Genomic DNA, 19,613 nt, shown 5'->3' on the forward strand with positions numbered 1-19,613 from the left:
GCGAAAACAGTAGTGAGTTGAGTTAGGTTTTTGGGGGCTAATAAGCGGGGCCATCTTGATTCCTTCCGCATTTCCATCGCCAACTGCCTGGCCATAGGCTGGTTTACGTCTATTTAATAGTCCAGCTGGTGCAGTACAACAGTGGACACGTTATTAGTGTCCAATTTGTTCCAATTTAATAAGAGGGCGGCTGGCTGGGAATGAGGTATATGTGGTAGTTTTTTGTGCTAATAATGAAGGGGAATGTCATCTTGCCCCCTGCCTGCCAATGTTACACAATTTATTTAGGATTCCTATTAGCTGGCCCAATGCAACAGATAGTCTCCCTGGGGTCCTTGACATAATACAAACATGACAAAGGTTCGGCTGAATACGGTGACCTGCAGGAACTGAATGCTGAACTCAATTAACAACATTCTCTCATATAATGTGTTCTCATTTGACACCAGAATGATACTCTTTTCTCATAATTAGCCACATATAGATCTATCTGCTATAGGCCTGCTGCATCGGATATGGCTTGCCTTAACGCAAGAATATTTCTTACAGATTTAATTTTCAGTTGGAATCCAATCCAATCATAATCCTGTGACTGGAGATGTAACAGAGAGGTTCAAAGCTCCTCCTGCAGCACCAGCAATGTTCAATTTAGAATGAGGAAAGACAGAGTGGCATTACGACGCACCACCATTACGACTATGTGGCTTCCACGCAGTGTTGATTCCGTCGACTGCATACTATAACGAAATATGTTCGTCGACTGTATACATTTTTGACTGACGAAAACTAAATGTAAACTAAATGAAAATAAGATATGAAGACTAAATATATTGACAATTGCATCAACAAATAGCCAATCTACAAAATAGCTGATCTACAAGCTTGGTTTTGGTTAATAGTAAGATTTATTACTGAATTAATTACTTCATTAGTTGAATAATGACTTTGTTATTATTCACTGAATGTTGGGTATATGATTCTTCATAGCCTCTATCCATTACAGTATACTGTGCCTTTCAGATATGCTGTGGTGTGATATGACCCTATAAGGTAAAAACCCTCCTGGCCCACTGCCAGAGCTCCCATACAAGCCTTTTAACAGTTGTCCATCTCTAAATGACACATTTATAGCCCTATCCTATACTATGGGCTGCTTCCACTTATACTTGAAATGCAGTCCAAAAGTGGTCCGTTTTACTGACTAATCTTAGAATTCTGAGCTTGAATGGGCATTGTGACCTCGTGGAATTAAAGCCAATGATGCTGCCGTTAAAATGAAACACAACAGGTGTTACACACCACTCAGATTGTGTTTGGTGCGCAGGGATGATAATGAACAGGCATTTTCAAGAGGCTTGGCGCACATGCACTCTTTAGTGCGTGCGTGCGTGCGTGCGTGCGTGCGTGCGTGCGTGCGTGCGTGCGTGCGTGCGTGCGTGCGTGCGTGCGTGCGTGCGTGCGTGCGTGCGTGCGTGCGTGCGTGTGTGTGTGTGCGTGTGCACACTGCACATTGACACTGTGATACCAGGGGAAATATAGGTTGCCAAGCAACAAGGTGGTGTCCTAGAAAAAAAGTTCAGGCTGAGCACACAGAGTTGGTTCAACAAATGCGCTATTGATCACATTTAATGGATCCATTGTAATTGACTGTTTAGTTTCTCAGCCCCTAAATCCAAACCACACACAGTGCAGAACAGGACACTCTGATAAATGTAGACCACCCCGGTGTGATGTCGTGTCAGGTGTTGTTTTAGTTATATTGTATTATTTCTTGGACAAAGTTTTGATTCTCAGTGAGTTATGATTTATTTTATCTGAATTATTTAATTTCCTTTTGTTTCTGTGTTTGATTTTCACCGAGGAGAACCACTTCTACCATCAACCTTAATGAAATCAAATGGGTCCAATCAATCAATCTGATATGCTCTGGCCAAGTGGGGGGTTCCATCTTGGCACTGACACTGACATTTGTGCTGCAGAATGCCATCTGGTCTGAGGTCACCTTATATCCAATTCCACTCTACTCTGCCCTGATGAACTCAATCTAGTTGCATTAGACGCCCACGTGTCTGAAGCCCAATTGTCCTTTTATACCAAACATCCAGAGTGCATATACTGTACCGTGTCATCATGACATCCACGCATGTGGAAAAAGACACCCTTTGGTTGTACAGCTGTACAGCCAGCCTGTAAATGAGATAAGAGAAACCCAACAGTTTGTGAAACAGTTTGTGAAACAAACTGTTGGGACCCTGACGAAGGCTGAGTGCCGAAACGCGTTGGTCCTTTTTGTAATGTTCTTTGCCATGCCTTAAAGGAGCATTCAGTGATTTGGGTGATTTGGAGAACCACCCAGTCCGCCCCGGTAACAAAATGTGCACATGCACGCTCTACAGTAGGGGGAAGTGCAACAGGCCAACAGCATGTGCACCAAGGCCCGCCCCCACTCCCGCCCCCACTCAATCATGATTGGAGGAAGGCCCCTCTCATCCTGATTGGATGAAGGCTTTGCCACCCGCCACCAAAACTGAAACTAGGGTTGTTTGACCCCAGGGGCTCACTGGGGACAGGGAGGAACTCCTTATATGGTCAGCACACTCTATAGTAGGGAGAATTATCCAGAAAAAAAGAAAAAATAAGTGATATTTGAATTAAGTCAAATCACTGAATATACCTTTAAACCCAATAAAAAAGGCTTTCTTTCACCTCACTGCCTTGGATCCTCTTCTTTTATGTTATTATCTAACCTCGCCAACGAGCACCTGTATTCAGTTCAACAAACAACGGACCACGGCAGCGCTCCCCTCTTCTTCTATTCAAAGTTTGTGAAACAAGCTTCTAAATTATCTGAAACCCCTTGTACTTTTTGTGGTAAAACGCTCAAACTTTCTTCTTTCCTTCCTTGATCTCCTTACCCCCCCCCCCCCCCGCCCCCCCCCCCCCACCCACACTTTCTTCCTTTTCTTGTATTTCTTTGAAAAAATGACACAATGGGAACTATGCACAAAAACTCATTTCACCCACTTTTTTTTTAATTTGATGTGTAACAGACAGACGTACAGCACACCCAATAACTCTTGATCTTTTCTTTATGTCTCTTCCAGAAATAGATGAAGATCGTCTCCCAAACCAGCTATACAAGGTAATCATCTCTATTCAAATACACAGCTCAATGGTAACACTTGAAACAAGGACCACAGATCTAGAATTCTAAGAGTCTAAATGATTTAATTCCGGCTCCCGATCCCGGGTGGCACAGAGGTAAACGATCATTGCCCACCACTTCTGAGATGAAGGGTTTGCATCCGCCATGGTGCCTCTAGTTTGGCCCGAGCGGGACACCTACGTTGGTCCGACGTACTAACAGTCCAACAAGTCCGACGGTTAATACTCACCCGTGGCTCCCGACATTGCTGTTCCAGGGACCCCACAGAAGCAAAGACTTCAGTTAAAAACGTTCGCTGTGACAGAATATTTATTCAAAGATTTGAGCCACATTTTCATGATTTTTCAAAAATAGCAGATCTACAAGCTTGTAGCACAGCACTCGGTGCCGCGCTATGAGCTTGTAGATCTGCTATTTTTCAATAGCTAAAGTGTAACATGGCTTCCGTGTGCGGTTAGGGTTACGTTAGGGTTTGGGGTAGGGTGTCAGACCAAAGATATATGAACAATCGCCCGTGTTCATGGGAGGGAAGTCAGGCTAAGAGGGTGATCTCCGTCGCTCGCTGCAGTAGCGACTCCTTACATGTTAATCAGGGCACAGTCAGAAAAACAGACTTGATGTTACGTGTTAATGTTATAGAGGACACAACATGGTGTTTTGGAGGACACATAATTGTATGTGCTCTCCCTAGAACCAACTGTTATAGTTAGCAGTGACGAGGTATTGGAATACATGGGTGTCCGGATCGCTCGCCTACTGGTACGGGCACCTAGGCTCCAATGCAACCTGACAGCGTGGCACGTGTTCAAATCCCAATCCCTGGTGATGCTAGCGACCTAAGATAGCATCTCGCAGAGCCACAAAAACGGGAAGAATTATTATTATTATTTATTTTTTATCCCACGATTTTGTAACGCATTTTTTCACCCAGTGTCAATAGAGCATCGCAGTCCCGCCCCCTCGAGAGACCCGGAAAAGAAATCCCTGTTCATTTTCCTCATAGTCTTTTCAGAAAGTATTTATTTAAAGACGTTTACGCCGCGGACAAAGACAACTCTTGTCGTGACAAATCATGACAACAAACACAATTTTTCGGGCTGAACAAATAATTAGAAAGAAGAAGAAAACGGCAGGTTACAACACTTTTTTTTGTTGTTTTTCTTCTTTGTAATTATTTGTTTGGTACAAAATATTGTGTTTGTTGTCATGATTTGTCACGAGTCTCACGACAAGAGTTGGCTTTGTACGACGCTTCTTCAAAGCGTCTTTAAATAAACGCTTTGAAATGTCTATGGGAAAAATGCATTGGAAACTATTTCCTGGGCCTGGCGTCGTCATGAAAGGGGGGGACTGAGCGACTGCGACGCTCTATTATCTAATGTAATCGGCTCTACACTCCCTCTGCCAACCTGGGGAGAGCAACGGACTGACCTCATGCTTCCTTCAATGCATGAGGAGTCCAAGCCACTTCTTTTCGCCTGACAAGGGGAGTTTCCCCGGTTGGACGTAGCGCGTGGAAGGAACACGTTATTACAACCAGTTTCGTTCCCCTCCATCAGGCGCCCCGGGGGCTGGCCAGGGGGAGGTAGTTAGAAAGGGGAGAATTATGTCAAAATAATAATAATCTAAACAATAAGGTTCCAGTTCTGTGGGGCATATATCACTGTTTTTCACTGTTCCCTGCTGATGAGCTTTGTGTTTTGTAGGCAGCTTTGTTGAATTCTCCTTTAATCTTTATCTGTGTTTTGTAGGCAGCTTTGTTGAATTCTCCTTTAATCTTTATCTGTGTTTTGTAGGCAGCTTTGTTGAATTCTCCTTTAATCTTTATCTGTGTTTTGTAGGCAGCTTTGTTGAATTCTCCTTTAATCTTTATCTGTGTTTTGTAGGCAGCTTTGTTGAATTCTCCTTTAATCTTTATCTGTGTTTTGTAGGCAGCTTTGTTGAATTCTCCTTTAATCTTTATCTGTGTTTTGTAGGCAGCTTTGTTGAATTCTCCTCGACAGCGGAGGAAAGGGCAGAAAGGAACACCTACCATGAAAGGTGAGTGTTGTCATGGGAATATCACAATTTTATACATTTGTGATGCACTGTGTAGCACTGAGCTCCTTTTAACACCTCAAATGAGTCCCAGTGTGTAGCACTTGTTCTCAGCGAGGGGTCCTTGGGGGGGGGGTTCCAAGGGGTCTCCAGCTAAATAACACATAGTAATAGGATCCAATTGTACTGTGACTGTGAACTGTATGTCTGTAACTTTGAGAGTTAATTTAACTGGGGTCCCAGAGAATCAAATCTTATCAAATGTTGTTACCAATTTTGACCTTTGCTGAACAGTTGCCTCAAAAAGAACACAATGCTCTGCTATACACACGACAAAGACAAACACTACAGCTTCTATTATATTTAACATAGCAAAAAGAACACAATGCTCTGCTATACACACAACAAAGACAAACACTACAGCTTCTATTATATTTAACATAGCAAAAAGAACACAATGCTCTGCTATACACACGACAAAGACAAACACTACAGCTTCTATTATATTTAACATAGCAAAAAGAACACAATGCTCTGCTATACACACGACAAAGACAAACACTACAGCTTCTATTATATTTAACATAGCAAAAAGAACACAATGCTCTGCTATACACACGACAAAGTAAACACTACAGCTTCTATTATATTTAACATAGCAAAAAGAACACAATGCTCTGCTATACACACGACAAAGACAAACACTACAGCTTCTATTATATTTAACATAGCAAAAAGAACACAATGCTCTGCTATACACACGACAAAGACAAACACTACAGCTTCTATTATATTTAACATAGCAAAAAGAACACAATGCTCTGCTATACACACGACAAAGACAAACACTACAGCTTCTATTATATTTAACATAGCAAAAAGAACACAATGCTCTGCTATACACACGACAAAGACAAACACTACAGCTTCTATTATATTTAACATAGCAAAAAGAACAGTGGCGTGCACAGACATTTAGAGGGGCAGGTGCTCAAGTTAAAAAAGGGCACCTTGTGCAGCGCGTGGAACCGGCCGGTTGCCTTAATCCATTTTGGGCGGGAACCCCTTTTGGTGTTAGCATTATGTTATGCTTTAGCTATTGAAAAATAGCAGATCTACAAGCTCATAGCGCGCCACCGAGTGGCGCGCTACGAGCTTGTAGGTCTGCTATTCTTTTTTCAAAAGGGCACATTGCCAAAAGGGCAGGGGGTGCTCTAGCACCCCCTAGTGTCTATCTGTGCACGCCACTGAAAAAGAACAAAACACACAATCACACTGTTACACACTGCACCTCATTATGTAATGCCAGTTATCTTTGGCCCCGCCCATTTACACTGGCAGCCAAATCCAGCCTGAATCAGATCTGAGCCGCATCCAGATTGGAATCTGATTTGTTTAAATGAGTCATGTGACCATTTAAACCAATCAGATTTCAATCTTGATGTGGCACAGATCTGATTCAGGCTAGATTTGCCTGCCAGTGTAAATGGGGCCTTAGTTTCTGCCCCGATCAGAGCCCCATTGACTTTCATTATACAATTAAAATTAAAAACGTATGAAACACTGTCTGTCAACATAAGGTCCCTTTGTGCTCAGAGATAAAATAACTTAAACTGGGTGTCCTAGAAATTGAAGGTTTAGAATCACAGGTGTAAAGTAACCAAGCATATTTTACTCAAGTACTGTACTTTAAAATACCAATTTTCAATACTCTTACTTCTACCCCACTATATCTCAGAGGCAAATAGTTGCCGTTTACTCCACTACAATTATTTGAAAACTTTAGTTACTAGTTCTTTTGAATATTATTACAAAACATTATATTAACCACTTCAGCCCTATAGCCTATACATTTTCTGCCATTTGAAAATAGCCTATTTTCAAAAGATTGTTCTACATCTGAAAACTTGAAATGGGACATTCTGCCTAAAAAGTACTTTCTACTTCTGGTACTTTTAAACTGTATATTTTTATACCAATACTTTTACTCACATATATTTTAAACACGGGACTTACTTGCAACAGAGTACATCTACATTGCAGTATTGATGATTGATTGATGATTACTTTGGGCCCCACCATAAATTTGACATTTCTCAAGATTTGTTTTATATTTTTAGGTTCCCCAGTGTATTTTGAACACTCAGACCTTCATTGAGAATTCTGTGCTTTTCTGAATGGGCGTGCCTGAATGGGCCCTCTCATATTCTTCCCTTGAGTGACGTATGTGCCACAAACCAACATCGACCACCATTGTTTTCACTTGCACGTGAATTCAGTAGTAAAATGGCAAAAACTTTTCAAACGAAAACATTAAAACCCTTTTTCCACCACTGCCTATTGGGCCTGAATGGGCTGTATCAAGGGGCCAGTGAGGCTATTCAACGTTGAAGCACTGGGCCCTAGTGGTAGGAGGAGGGACTACAAGCGGACCCGTGGATTCATGACTGGGAAACCCTGTGCAGCTGGGCTTTAACATTGAGCGCTCGGTTGCACTTCCGCATTTGACCACCAAAATGTGGTGGTCAAATGCGGAAGTAGACGTTCTGAGACGGTACTTCCGGCAGTCTTCCGGGTGCTTCAAAACGCCACTGAGCAACTTCCACTGACATGAATAGCTGGGGGGGCGGAGCTTCGCGCCAGTTCAGTCTCTATCCTTTTATATACTCTATGGGCTCTATGCACACAGAATAACGCTTCCTACTTTCGGGCCGCTTCCCTACGTCCTTCAGAGGTGTTACCAATGATACTAATTAAGGCTCTGTTCCATTTAGTGTGCAGTGGTTCTCAAACGTTTTAATTTCAACGACCTCCATATTCATAACTCTGAGAGTGTAGAAATGGAACGGGTCCATTTGGCCAGACTTACACACCCGCACAGGGGCATTTGGAACCCACTCAAGGACACTTTCAGACCCACTGGTGTAGCAGTGTTCCAGTGAGCCAACACGCACAATAGCAGCACCCTGACTCTGTTTGGCCAGAATTGAACAGAGCCTTCATTAGTATCATCAGTAACACATGTGAAGGAAGTAGGGAAGGGGCCCAAGTTCTTTCCAAAATGGCGTGCGTGCATATAGCCCATTGGTCTCTCTCTCCCCCCATCCTCCTCCTTCAGAGCTGCAGTTCATGGTAGAGCACCACCTGTACAAGCAGCAGCAGCAGGGAGCGGGCGGCGGGGACGAGGTCTCCTCAGAGAGCTGCCTGTCCGACCGGCACAGTCCCGACACCGTCCCCGCTGTGGACGAGCTCCCGCACGACGACGATGACGACGAGGAGGACACCGCCGAAGCCTTCGAAAAGCTGCGCTGCCAAATGGAGGGTACGTATACTGTATACGTATACTCTTATGAGGGAGAAGTAGCAGTAAGTAAGTCTTATGTAGACAGATATGTAGCAGAGTGGCTCAGAGCCTCTGCCTGATGGCCTCAAAAAGTCTAATATCTCCCCTGGTCCAGAGGGATATCCCTTTGGTCTAGTGGTTAAGATGTTGGACTTTCACACGGGAGGCCCGAGTTCGAATCCCGGGCGTTACACATAGCACTCTATAGTTTATACTTATAGCTTTACTGTAGCCTTCTACTGTTAGACAGATGCTAGGTTCTTACAGTAGCGTCCTTATGATTCTTGATGACTATTTTTATGTATTTGATATATTACCATGTGTTGTTCTTGCTTACTGTAAATCGCTCTGGATTAAGAGTGCCTGCTAAATGCCTAAATTGTAAGTAGCTTTGGGATACAGTGGTTCCCATGGTTCCCCATAGGGCACAAGCCTTTCTCCTGCTTCTGTAGCGTGAAGGTTAGCTTGTGATGTGCAAAATACACCCTGTGGACATCCGGTACACCTAATCCAACCGTTCAGTGCCAAGCAGGGAGGCACTGGGTATACCATTTTCATAGTCTTTGGTATGACCCGGTAGAGGGGGATCAACTTTAACAACCATCCGACAGGAGTTTTCGTTGCAATGCACGGGTCAAACTACAGTACGGTGATTACTGTTATTGCCATCACATGGGTGGTTGAGTGGTGTAACTTTCCAGACGTTAAAGGTATATTCAGTGATTTCGCTTCATTCAAATATCACTTATTCTTTATTTTTATTTGGATAATCCTCCCTACTATAGAGTGTGCTGACCATATAAGGAGTTCCTCCCTGTCCCCAGTGAGCCCCTGGGGTCAAAAAACCCTAGTTTCAGTTTTGGTGGCGGGTGGCAAAGCCTTCATCCAATCAGGATGAAAGGGGCCTTCCTCCAATCATGTGTGGGGGCGGGCCTTGGTGCACATGCTGTTGCACTTCCCCCCACTGTAGAGCGTGTGCATGTGCACATTTTGTTACTGGGGTGGACTGGGTGGTTTTCCAAATCACCCAAATCACTGAATGCTCCTTTAAGCTGTGTACTGTATGTGTTCAACAACACAGCCATGCAAAATGACAGCTATGAGGTGACGCAAGTTTACCCAGCATAGCGGTTGCTAACCTATTTGGATTGGCATTGGACAATCGCTTTTTGGGGTGGGGTTTATCGAAGGGCTAATTAGGTGATTTACAATACCAATACAAAAAGTAAGAATAAAATAAAATTGATACGGCGGCTGGGATGAGGATCAGCATCTCCAACTCTGAGGCCATGGTTCTGGGATGAGGATCAGCATCTCCAACTCTGAGGCCATGGTTCTCAGCAGGAAGGATGAGGATCAGCATCTCCAACTCTGAGGCCATGGTTCTGGGATGAGGATCAGCATCTCCAACGCTGAGGCCATGGTTCTGGGATGAGGATCAGCATCTCCAACTCTGAGGCCATGGTTCTCAGCAGGATGAGGATCAGCATCTCCAACTCTGAGGCCATGGTTCTCAGCAGGAAACCCATGGATTGTGCAGTCCAAGTAGCGTCATCGGTCATTCAAAACCCCGATAGGGTTGCGTAAAGACCTGCCCCCACCTGCCTCTTTGCTCCGTGGTTACTACCAGACAGTCCTCTAAGGCAGGGGTTCTCAACGTTTTTGGCCGGGGACCCCCGGAAATGCTTTGGCAATGTCTCGGGACCCCCTCCCCGCCCCCTCCCGACCCCCAATATAAATTGACTGCTACAATAACCTTAAACCATTTTGGGCGGGAACCCCTTTTGGTGTTTTAAGCATTGTTATAATTTAGCTATTGAAAAATAGCAGATCTACAAGCTCATAGCGCGCCACAGAGTGGCGCGCTACGAGCTTGTAGGTCTGCTATTTTTGAAAAATCGTGAAAATAAAATTTAAAAAGAAATCTTTTTTTTTCTTTCTTTTTTGAAAATAATTTGGGGACCCCCTAAAATAATTTGGCGACCCCCCGAGGGGTCGCGACCCACGGGTTGAGAACCCCTGCTCTAAGGTGGAAAGTCTAGTGACACTGTCACTGTCACTGATGCGACATATTGCTCTGTGTTGGCTCTTAATTGTGCCTGACCAACCAAACATGAAACATAATGGTTACATTATGATTGTGCCTGACCAACCAAACATGAAACATAATGGTTACATTATGATTGTGCCTGACCAACCAAACATGAAACATAATGGTTACATTATGATTGTGCCTGACCAAAAGACATTTACAAAAAGCAAGCTCCCATACTCTTAATTCGTATAAATTATACGAACACAATTATTTTTACAACTTAAGCATGACTCAATGTAACATTGCGGAAACTGCTACTCTCACCTACTGTATGGTCATGAAGTGTGGGTCATGACCGAAAGGCGAAAGAATAAGGTCGCAAATACAAGCGGCCGAAATGAGTTTTCTCCGACGGGTGGCTGGCATCTCAGAGTGAGAAGTTCAGTCACACGAGAGAGACTCTGAGTAGAGTCGCTGCTTCTCCGCCTGGAAAGGATCCAGCTTAGGTGGTTCGGGCATCTGGTTAGGATGTCTCTCGAGCATCTCAGGAGGAAGTTACTAATGTTGCTCTGGAGAGGGAAGTCCCCCATGACCAGACTACGGATAAGCGGTTGAAGATGGATGGATGAAAATAAAATTAACAATACACTCTGTACATATAAATGTGCATTTAAAAAAATGCAAGGTTGATTAGGCTTCTCTGAGGCTTATATGAGGCTGTTCCGGGGGCTAGGGTGTGTGCGCCTGTGTGTGTGTCTGTGGGGGGATGTAGACTCATAGGGCTCCAATTTTGTCGCATCCTTTACCCGCAGCGCGGCCCGCAATTCAGCCGCTGCCCGAGAATTACGAATATAGGAGCTTTCTCTGTCCCTTAATGGTATTTTCGTCCCGCGTCACCCGCTATATCTTTAGTGGGGGAACACCCTTTCCCCACTCCTAAAACCCCAAATAGTGGCTTTAGAGAGATGAGACAAAAATGGAGCCCATAGTAGACTTTAGGGCTTGCTGCATGGCTGCAGTTAAATGACGACAGAAATAACATAAGAGATAATGCAGGACAGACACAATCTAGATCTAGATCTAGATCTAGATCTAGATCTAGATCTAAAAACAGGAGCGATGAGATAAAAGGGGACAATAGAACTATGAAGTGGAGACGAGCGTTGGAGGAAGGCGGGGTAGGATACGGGGGGATGCAGACACATAAAGAGTGTGTGTGTGTGTGTGTGTGTGTGTGTGTGTGTGTGTGTGTGTGTGTGTGTGTGTGTGTGTGTGTGTGTGTGTGTGTGTGTGTGTGTGTGTGTGTGTGTGTGTGTGTGTGTGTGTGTGTGTGTGTGTGTGTGTGTGTGTGTGTGTGTGTGGCACTGCGTGCGTGCGCGTGAGAGATTGAAGGACTTTACAGAGGAGAGGGAGTGATGGAGAAGGATGCTAGATGACAGATAAGGAGGTCACTGCAGAGATGAAAACACAAAGTGCATGAGGAGAGAGAGAGAGAGAGAGAGAGAGGGGGAGAGAGGGAGAGAGAGAGAGAGAGAGAGAGAGAGGGGGGGGAGAGGGGGAGAGAGGGAGAGAGAGATGGAGGATTAAAATACCTCTTTTCATATCTTTGGCCACATAGACAATTTCTCCGTTAAATAATTAGCTCTGATTTTAGATGAAGCGTTTGTTTACATTTTCTCCAAAGTAATTAAAAAGCTACTGAACTGAAGAATAATTGAGTTCAACAGCATTGCATGAGGATTAATAATAAAGCATGGGCATTTGGGGAATATTTTTCAGCTAGACCCTTTTTTAAAATTAGCAATCAATCAACACTTTGAAATAACACAAAGGGACTATTTATATCAAGGAAAAGAAGATCACAAAAGGCAAAAAATAAAAGGAGGAGAGAGAGGGGGAGGAAGGATGAAAAAATAATAGAGGGCATGCAGGCATGTATAATGTATGCGTAATGCAATGTAACGGGGTCGGGATATATAGGGGAGGATCAGCGGTGATAAAAGGAGTTGAGGAAAAGACTAAAGGAGTGAAAATGGGATTGCTGACGTGGAGATGCTTAAACCTGGCCAACAAAGTGCCACCTTGGCACTTCCTCACTCGTCCCTGACAGATTCATTACATTTAGCAACGGGAAAAAAAAGAACACACAGCTCAGCACCAGGGCTTTGACCAAGTGATTCCCTTTTAGTGCTACAGAACATGGAGAACATGCGGGTCTTCACATGTACTGTACTGTACTGTACTGTACTGTACTGTACTGTACTGTACTGTACTGTACTGTACTGTACTGTACTGTACTGTACTGTACTGTACTGTACTGTACTGTACTGTGGGCACCTTATTCAGCAGTTGGAGCTGCTGAATGATGCAACAATAATGAAACTAATCAAAAGTGAGCAATGATGCAACAATAATGAAACTAATCAAAAGTGATTTTCTTGGTTAAAATAAGGGATATATTCTGATAACTCAGAAGTTCTCATTGTTATAGTATTTATTCAGTATTAAGAATCTCCACGTCTCTCCTCTCTCCTCGCTCTTTATTAAATAAAGAATGCATTTTCAGGTTGGAATACCAACTCTCCTGATTGGCTGAACATTTATTTTCAGTTTATTAAAGAGCTGGAGAGATGAACACTCTATACAGAAATGATTACCAGAACCTACCTTTTAACAAACGTTTTTGTTTTAACCAAATAATATCATTTTGCTACCTTTAATTGATTATAAAAAAAATTAACTATACTAATAAAATAATCAAAACTCAATTATTTGTTTATTTGGAAAAGTAATTGACAGAATAATCACAAACTAGAAAAAGTGCCCTTCTGGGCACAGGTCTCCACCAGGAGGATATAGGAGTGTGTGTGATGTTTGGCAAAACATACTCTCTCCCCATGCCTTCGGCCTGGTGGAGACAACAATATACAGTTGGAGGCCATCGATATTGTCCTTTTCTTTTTGCTGAGGTTTGCGTGATCTGCGCAAAAGGACAGTCAACCCATTTTGGGCGGGAACCCCTTTTTGTGTTTTAAACATTGTTATAATTTAGCTATTGAAAAATAGCAGATCTACAAGCTCATAGCGCGCCACCGAGTGGCGCGCTACGAGCTTGTAGGTCTGCTATTTTTGAAAAATCATGAAAATATTTATTTCAGAAAACTGGAGGATTTAGAAGGATTTTTTAAAATGTTGAGGTCAGGCCTAAATGGGTCAAATGATAAGGGACAATATCGGTGGCACTGTATATGATAATTTTAAGCAATTTCTTTGAACATAGCCAGCGGCAGCTTCTGAGAAAGCCCCACAGCCCCTTTGATTGCAGGGTCACAAAATGAAGGCTGTGTTGTTTATTTAACTTAAAGGTTACAAATGTAGAGCCACACATTTCGATCCACACGAAAAGAGCAAGCCAGCTAGGTCAAAACAGCAATCAATGGTAATTAACACCTGTGTGGCCGACCATGCACGGTTTCATTTTGTAGACCAGCTTCAGCAGGAAAGTAACATACTGGATGTCTATAAATGTCAAACGCAATCGATTGATGGGATGGAGTGGGCTGGATCGGTCAATACATTAAAAAGGGAAAGTCGTGGAACACCTGGTGACTGGGTGGCTTTGCCTATGAGGGAAAGAAAAGAGGAAAAACTAGAAAAAGTGCCCTTCTGGGCACAGGTCTCCACCAGGAGGATAGGACTGTGTGAGATGTTTGGCAAAATGTTTAGGAGTAATATAAATAAGTAATATGTTTGCCTTTGATGGCAATTGGATGATTTGAGGCATTTTGTTCCAAAAATGTGTTTTGCAAAAATCAACCTGTTGGTGGCGCTATAACAGGCCAATGTGAAAAGGGTGGGATATATTCCTCAGCCTAGTAAGAAAATGTGTGAAAGATTTGACGTAAATTGCATGCTGCGTTCATGATTTGAGGCTTTTGTTCAAAACGGGGCAATCTTGCAAACTGTGAAAGCCAATTATAGCCAATTAGGATGGAATATGAAATATCGGACAGATCCGACTTGAGCACATGACCATAGAGATACTGTGTAACGATTTTTGAGATTTTTGGACAGAATCTGGAGGAGTAATATCCAAAAATGTGTTTTACAAAATTCGGCCTCCTGGTGGCGCTATAAAAGGCAGATGTGGAAAATGCAGGTCAAAGGTTTGTCCTTGGCCTCTAGGGAGTGTGCATGCATGCAACGTTTCACGCAGATCGGTGCAGTTTTAGGTAAACAATGTGAAAAGCTGCCTCATGGTGGCGCTATAACAGGCCGTTCTGGAAAATGCGGGGCAGAGGTTCATCGTTGGCATCCGGGGAGTGTGTGTGCAAAGTTTGGCATCGACCGGGTTAACGGTGCCGGAGATTAGCTGGTAACGGACGGACGGAAGGACGGACGGACGGACACACACACACACGGACGGAGTGCAAAACATACTCTCTCCCCATGCCTTCGGCCTGGTGGAGACAATGACAAAAACTACAAAATGTTTTTTATGCTAAATGTGGCATAATAATCCAGGTCCCCCTGCATTAAAAAGGCTTTAATCAGTGGGCTACAGTATAGTACACGATTAAAAATACACACTCGTGCATATCGGCTTATAGCTCTGGTCTCGCCAACACTCACTTACTTACTCTGGACCAGAGCTAATTTGGGCACAGCCTCCCTCAGGCTGTCTTTGCCTTTGATGTTATCGTCATTCATTCTGCCACAGCCTATCTCAATGTGACCGTCTCTCTATCTTATATCCCTCTCACTGTCACTCTAATTATTTCTTTCTGCTCTCCTCGCCTGACCTCCGACAGAGTTTTCACGGGAGAGCCTTTTAGAAGGCGGACTGGAGTGCCCGCTCTCCAAAGAGGAGGTGGGATGTTCCAACCTCCCCGTGGTAGCAGAGTCCTCGTCGCAACCGAATAGCACTCGAGCAGGTACAGTACTATGCCCATGATTAACCCATTGAGACCATGAGACCAGATTCTACAATTGTCTTTTTGACAGTTTTCTGAAGAACCTATGTTTCTACGATATGTCAGTCGTTCTTAAACTATTTCATGTCAAGGATCCAAAAATGTATTTAATTATTTGGCCGCCGATGCCCATCTGAAAAAAATATGTTGTTTCAGGCACCCCCCCCCCCCCAGAAGCAAAGATTTGAGTTAAAACATTCACTGTGAAAGAATATATATTCAAAGATTTGCACCACATTTTTACAATTTTTCAAAAATAGCAGTTCTACAAGCTTGTAGATATGCTATTTTTCAATAGCTAAACAATAAAATAATGGTTAAAAGTGGTTAAATGCTAAGGTAACATAGATGTGTTCCAGGTATTAATTTAAGCAGAGAAACCCTGTTCAGTACACATCCACATTCACTTCAAGGCCCAAGCCCACAGGGGACCGGCCAGTCATTATTTCACCGTGCTACATTTATTAAGGCCGGTTAAATAGTTCAATGCTTGACGTGAACTCATGTAATCATGGCAAGTCAACAAACATCTGCGGCGGGCTTTGATCTGCACTTCAAAGAGCACGCAAATGAGTGAAATATACCCCGGGAGGCTTCCACATGTGAAAGTGAAGAGATGGAAGCGGCCGGGACGGGACGGGACATACATATACCACTGAGCCCTGCATTCAAAGATTACAGTTTCCCTTTCAAATTATCTGCTCTCAACGTGATCCTTCAAACATCTTTCAAACATATATTTTATTCAATTCAATTTGACTATAGTGCCAAATAGCTGTCTCAAGAGACTTTACATGTACAGTAGAGCAAGCAGAAAGCTCAAACCTGACTCTGGGTGGGCTGTATTCTCTGGGGTGGTCTTTCTTTCCTCTATTTACTCTGTGACGCTGTGCCAATCTGGACAGATTTGCTCAATTGCCACTTCCCTCACCCTGCACCTTTCCCCATCTGTTGTGTGTCATTACAGACACAACAGTGGCAGTGGCAACAGTGGCAGTGGCAACAGCATCGAGTGCGAGTCAGACGCAAGGAGAAGCACTCTGGTCTGCGGACGGGGAAATAGACAAGTCTTCAGGACGCCACAACGCAGCCCAATCTGAGCCAGCCAAATGTAGTGACTGACTGAAGACCCACAGTTTTTCGTAATAGGTACAGGAACATCAGGGTATCTATAGTTCTCTACAGTCAGGCCTTAGCGACACCTTGGCGACAACGTGAAGGTTTCTATACTTAATATGTGTCAAACTTCGTAAGCAAAGGGATGGATGTTCAATTGTAATAGATTTGTTTTCTATATTTTAAAAATATCTGAAAAAGATAGATTAGATATTTCAGCCACCTATAACTGTAGTATGCTTTTTTGAAAATCTAGCCCTGGTTATGAAAGGTCACACGGCACTGGGTTTACAATAACAGTCCTCTCTGAGACCAGGACGCTTATACGGTGCTTTGTTTTCAATGAGAAATAGTATAGTAACCTAGCAACCCTATTCTGGGCATGTCATAATAGGTGAACTTCCGGCGAGAAAAGGCAAGCGTTTGCCGAAAATTGCAAATCTACAAGCTCACCATGTCACAATGTGAAACACTGTTGGCTTGCAGATCGGGTATTTTTGGCAAAGAGGAAAAATATGACCAAGTATAGATCCTGGTCAAAAAGTATATGGGGTTTAAATAGTTCGTTGTGTACAATAAATTAAATAAATACAAAAATCTGTTTTTGAAATGATATAAGTAATAGACACACATTTTAATTATTTTCCTTAAATTATAATTTTGTAAGTCCGACAAGCTGTCATTGTAAACTCATTTTAACTTTTGTCACATTATATATTCCCGTCATTTGTATCACTGAAGTGTTATTATGTGGTTATGAGACAATCCTTTCAAAACTAGAGAAAATAATGAATGGATGTGTCCGCCTTCAGGTTAATTTAATTATTTTTTGAAGGCTTTCTAGTTTTATTTTGTCTGCCACAACACAATTAAAATCCTAGCTGCCAACAAATACTTACATTTATAGTTTGTTGTTCACTATGAACAAAATAACAGCATTCCTGTGTGATCTCGTTTGTTCTTTTGTGGTGTATTTATATACGTAGTAGCCTATGTGGCGTTTGTTCTGTTTTTAATGGTAATCAATGTACAGTATAGGAAATACATCTGGGTTATTTTGGTTCAATTTATTTGGTTAATTTGAATTGATTAATGGTTACACCTGTAATCTAAATTTGTTTGATACAATAAAAATATTTAAATTGGAAGTGTTCCTTTGCACAGATCTTTCTTTCTTTCCTTCCTTCTAGTGTCCAGGCCTCGCGTTAATGTTTTCATTGACACCATGTCCATGTTTGGTAAATACTCCCAGAGAGTCATCTATTTTTAGAAAACCATCACCTTGACTGTGCAGGGAGGAGCAGGCTGGAGGCTGCCTTCACCAAGGGTATATGATGCTTAATTTACACACCACTGTAAGGTGGTATTGTGAAAAATAGCAGATCTACAAGCTTGTAGTTTGCCTGCACCGTCGTATGACAAAGTAGGGTTCTCTCTACTGATTGGATAAAATTGTTATCCCTTCCTGAAGATGTACTTTCTGATTACTAAAGAGATTGACAAACAGGGAGACATACCCCTGTTACTGTGGTTTCCAGCCTGATTCGTTTCATTCCGTGATTTGTTTTGTCACTTCGCTACTCATGTGGTGTACACACGAGGACGTATTTTGAGTTACCTGGGCAAGTAATTAGCCGATCTGCCCTTTCAGTCTGCAGAGTCCCCTATCTACAAGGTAGGCGGGACATGCCAGATTGCTCTGTTTTGCGGGTTGGGACAAAAACACCAGTTTGACACATAAATGCGCAGCTACTGCTGTTGCCCTGCAATGTCCCCTAATCATTCACTAAACTCACCACACACAGCCGGCAGTACTACTGTTTACTTTTTAAGGGGCGCTAGCCCCTCCTATGCCCAGCTTTGGCATAGGAGCTCTGTTTGTGTGAACACAAACACGATGATTGGATTGGCTGATCACCCTATAGCAGTGATTTGATTGGCTGAGCAAAGTACATATTGAGGATAAAAAGTGAGGGCAGAAAAGAGAAGACGCCAAAAGTGATTGGCTGGAATGACATTTGTGAGGATTTGATTGGCTGAGCACGGAATGTGATGTATGATGATAAGAGCACCCCTCACTTCACACAAGTGTGATTTTTACCGTAGGTTTTACTCTTGAGTCTCGAGAGTGAGTAGCGAAGTGACAAAACAAATGACGGAACACAGTGAATCAGGCTGGAAACCAAACCATGGAGGCTACCTGTTACCGAACAAACATTCTATATCAATGATTAAATGGAATGTATATCACTGACACCCCCTTGAAGTGAACAGATGTGATCTTAGAACTGAGATCGTTTTGGGAAACACAATCCAGTACACTGTAAAATCTTGACTTTATTTAATTGTGAATGTGTACCTAACACATGGGGTACAAACAAATGAGTTACATTTCAATATCCATAACTGTTAATAAAGCCATTTCTCAGATGACATAAAGAGAGATGTTCTATTGAGATAAAAAGAGAGGTTCTATTGAGATATCTCTTGGAAATGTATAGCCAGGAGGAGGCTTGAAAAACAACAAGTGAAAGGACTCTGGCTGACATGATTGTACCATTACTCATGTGTAGCGTTGAGGTAGACTTCAACTATTCTCTTAAAATAGCCACCATATCCATAAATTATTCAGTGGACCACCAGGAGGCATGAGCATAAAATTACATTCATATTTCATAAAAGGGCCCCGTTTTCCCCAAATGCATTTTGTAATACTGCAGCAGTGTATAGTAGCCTATGTCTGAAAGACATAAACCTTTGTCTTGTTTAATCTGTTCATTAGATTTTTGCCATAATTCAGAACATAGAGAACATACGGATAGTAACATTATGGAATCTATTTTAAATGATCATTAACACAGCTACCGGTACATAAATACTGTCATGAAAACATAAAACAATTAAGCCCAACAAGTTTAAAAATCGAGTTCCAGAATTTAGATA

The 19,613-nt window shown here is 42.7% G+C and overlaps 1 protein-coding gene across 4 annotated transcripts in view; it reads left to right on the top strand.

Moving 5' to 3' along the window:
* The window catches only part of LOC306930108 (uncharacterized protein), a 77,616-nt gene extending 59,804 nt beyond the window's left edge, over positions 1-17,812 (top strand). For all 4 annotated transcript variants that reach the window (XM_079510852.1, XM_079510853.1, XM_079510855.1 and 1 more), the window contains 5 exons: positions 3,105-3,142; positions 5,143-5,206; positions 8,322-8,525; positions 15,393-15,515; positions 16,522-17,812. In XM_079510852.1, coding sequence (XP_079366978.1) covers positions 3,105-3,142; positions 5,143-5,206; positions 8,322-8,525; positions 15,393-15,515; positions 16,522-16,676 — 584 coding nt within the window. In that variant the 3' untranslated portion in view covers positions 16,677-17,812. The remainder of the gene's footprint in view (positions 1-3,104; positions 3,143-5,142; positions 5,207-8,321; positions 8,526-15,392; positions 15,516-16,521) is intronic.
* The last annotated feature ends 1,801 nt before the right edge of the window (positions 17,813-19,613 follow it).

Source organism: Electrona antarctica (assembly GCF_951216825.1).
Source record: "Electrona antarctica genome assembly, chromosome: 9".
NCBI lineage: Eukaryota > Metazoa > Chordata > Actinopteri > Myctophiformes > Myctophidae > Electrona > Electrona antarctica.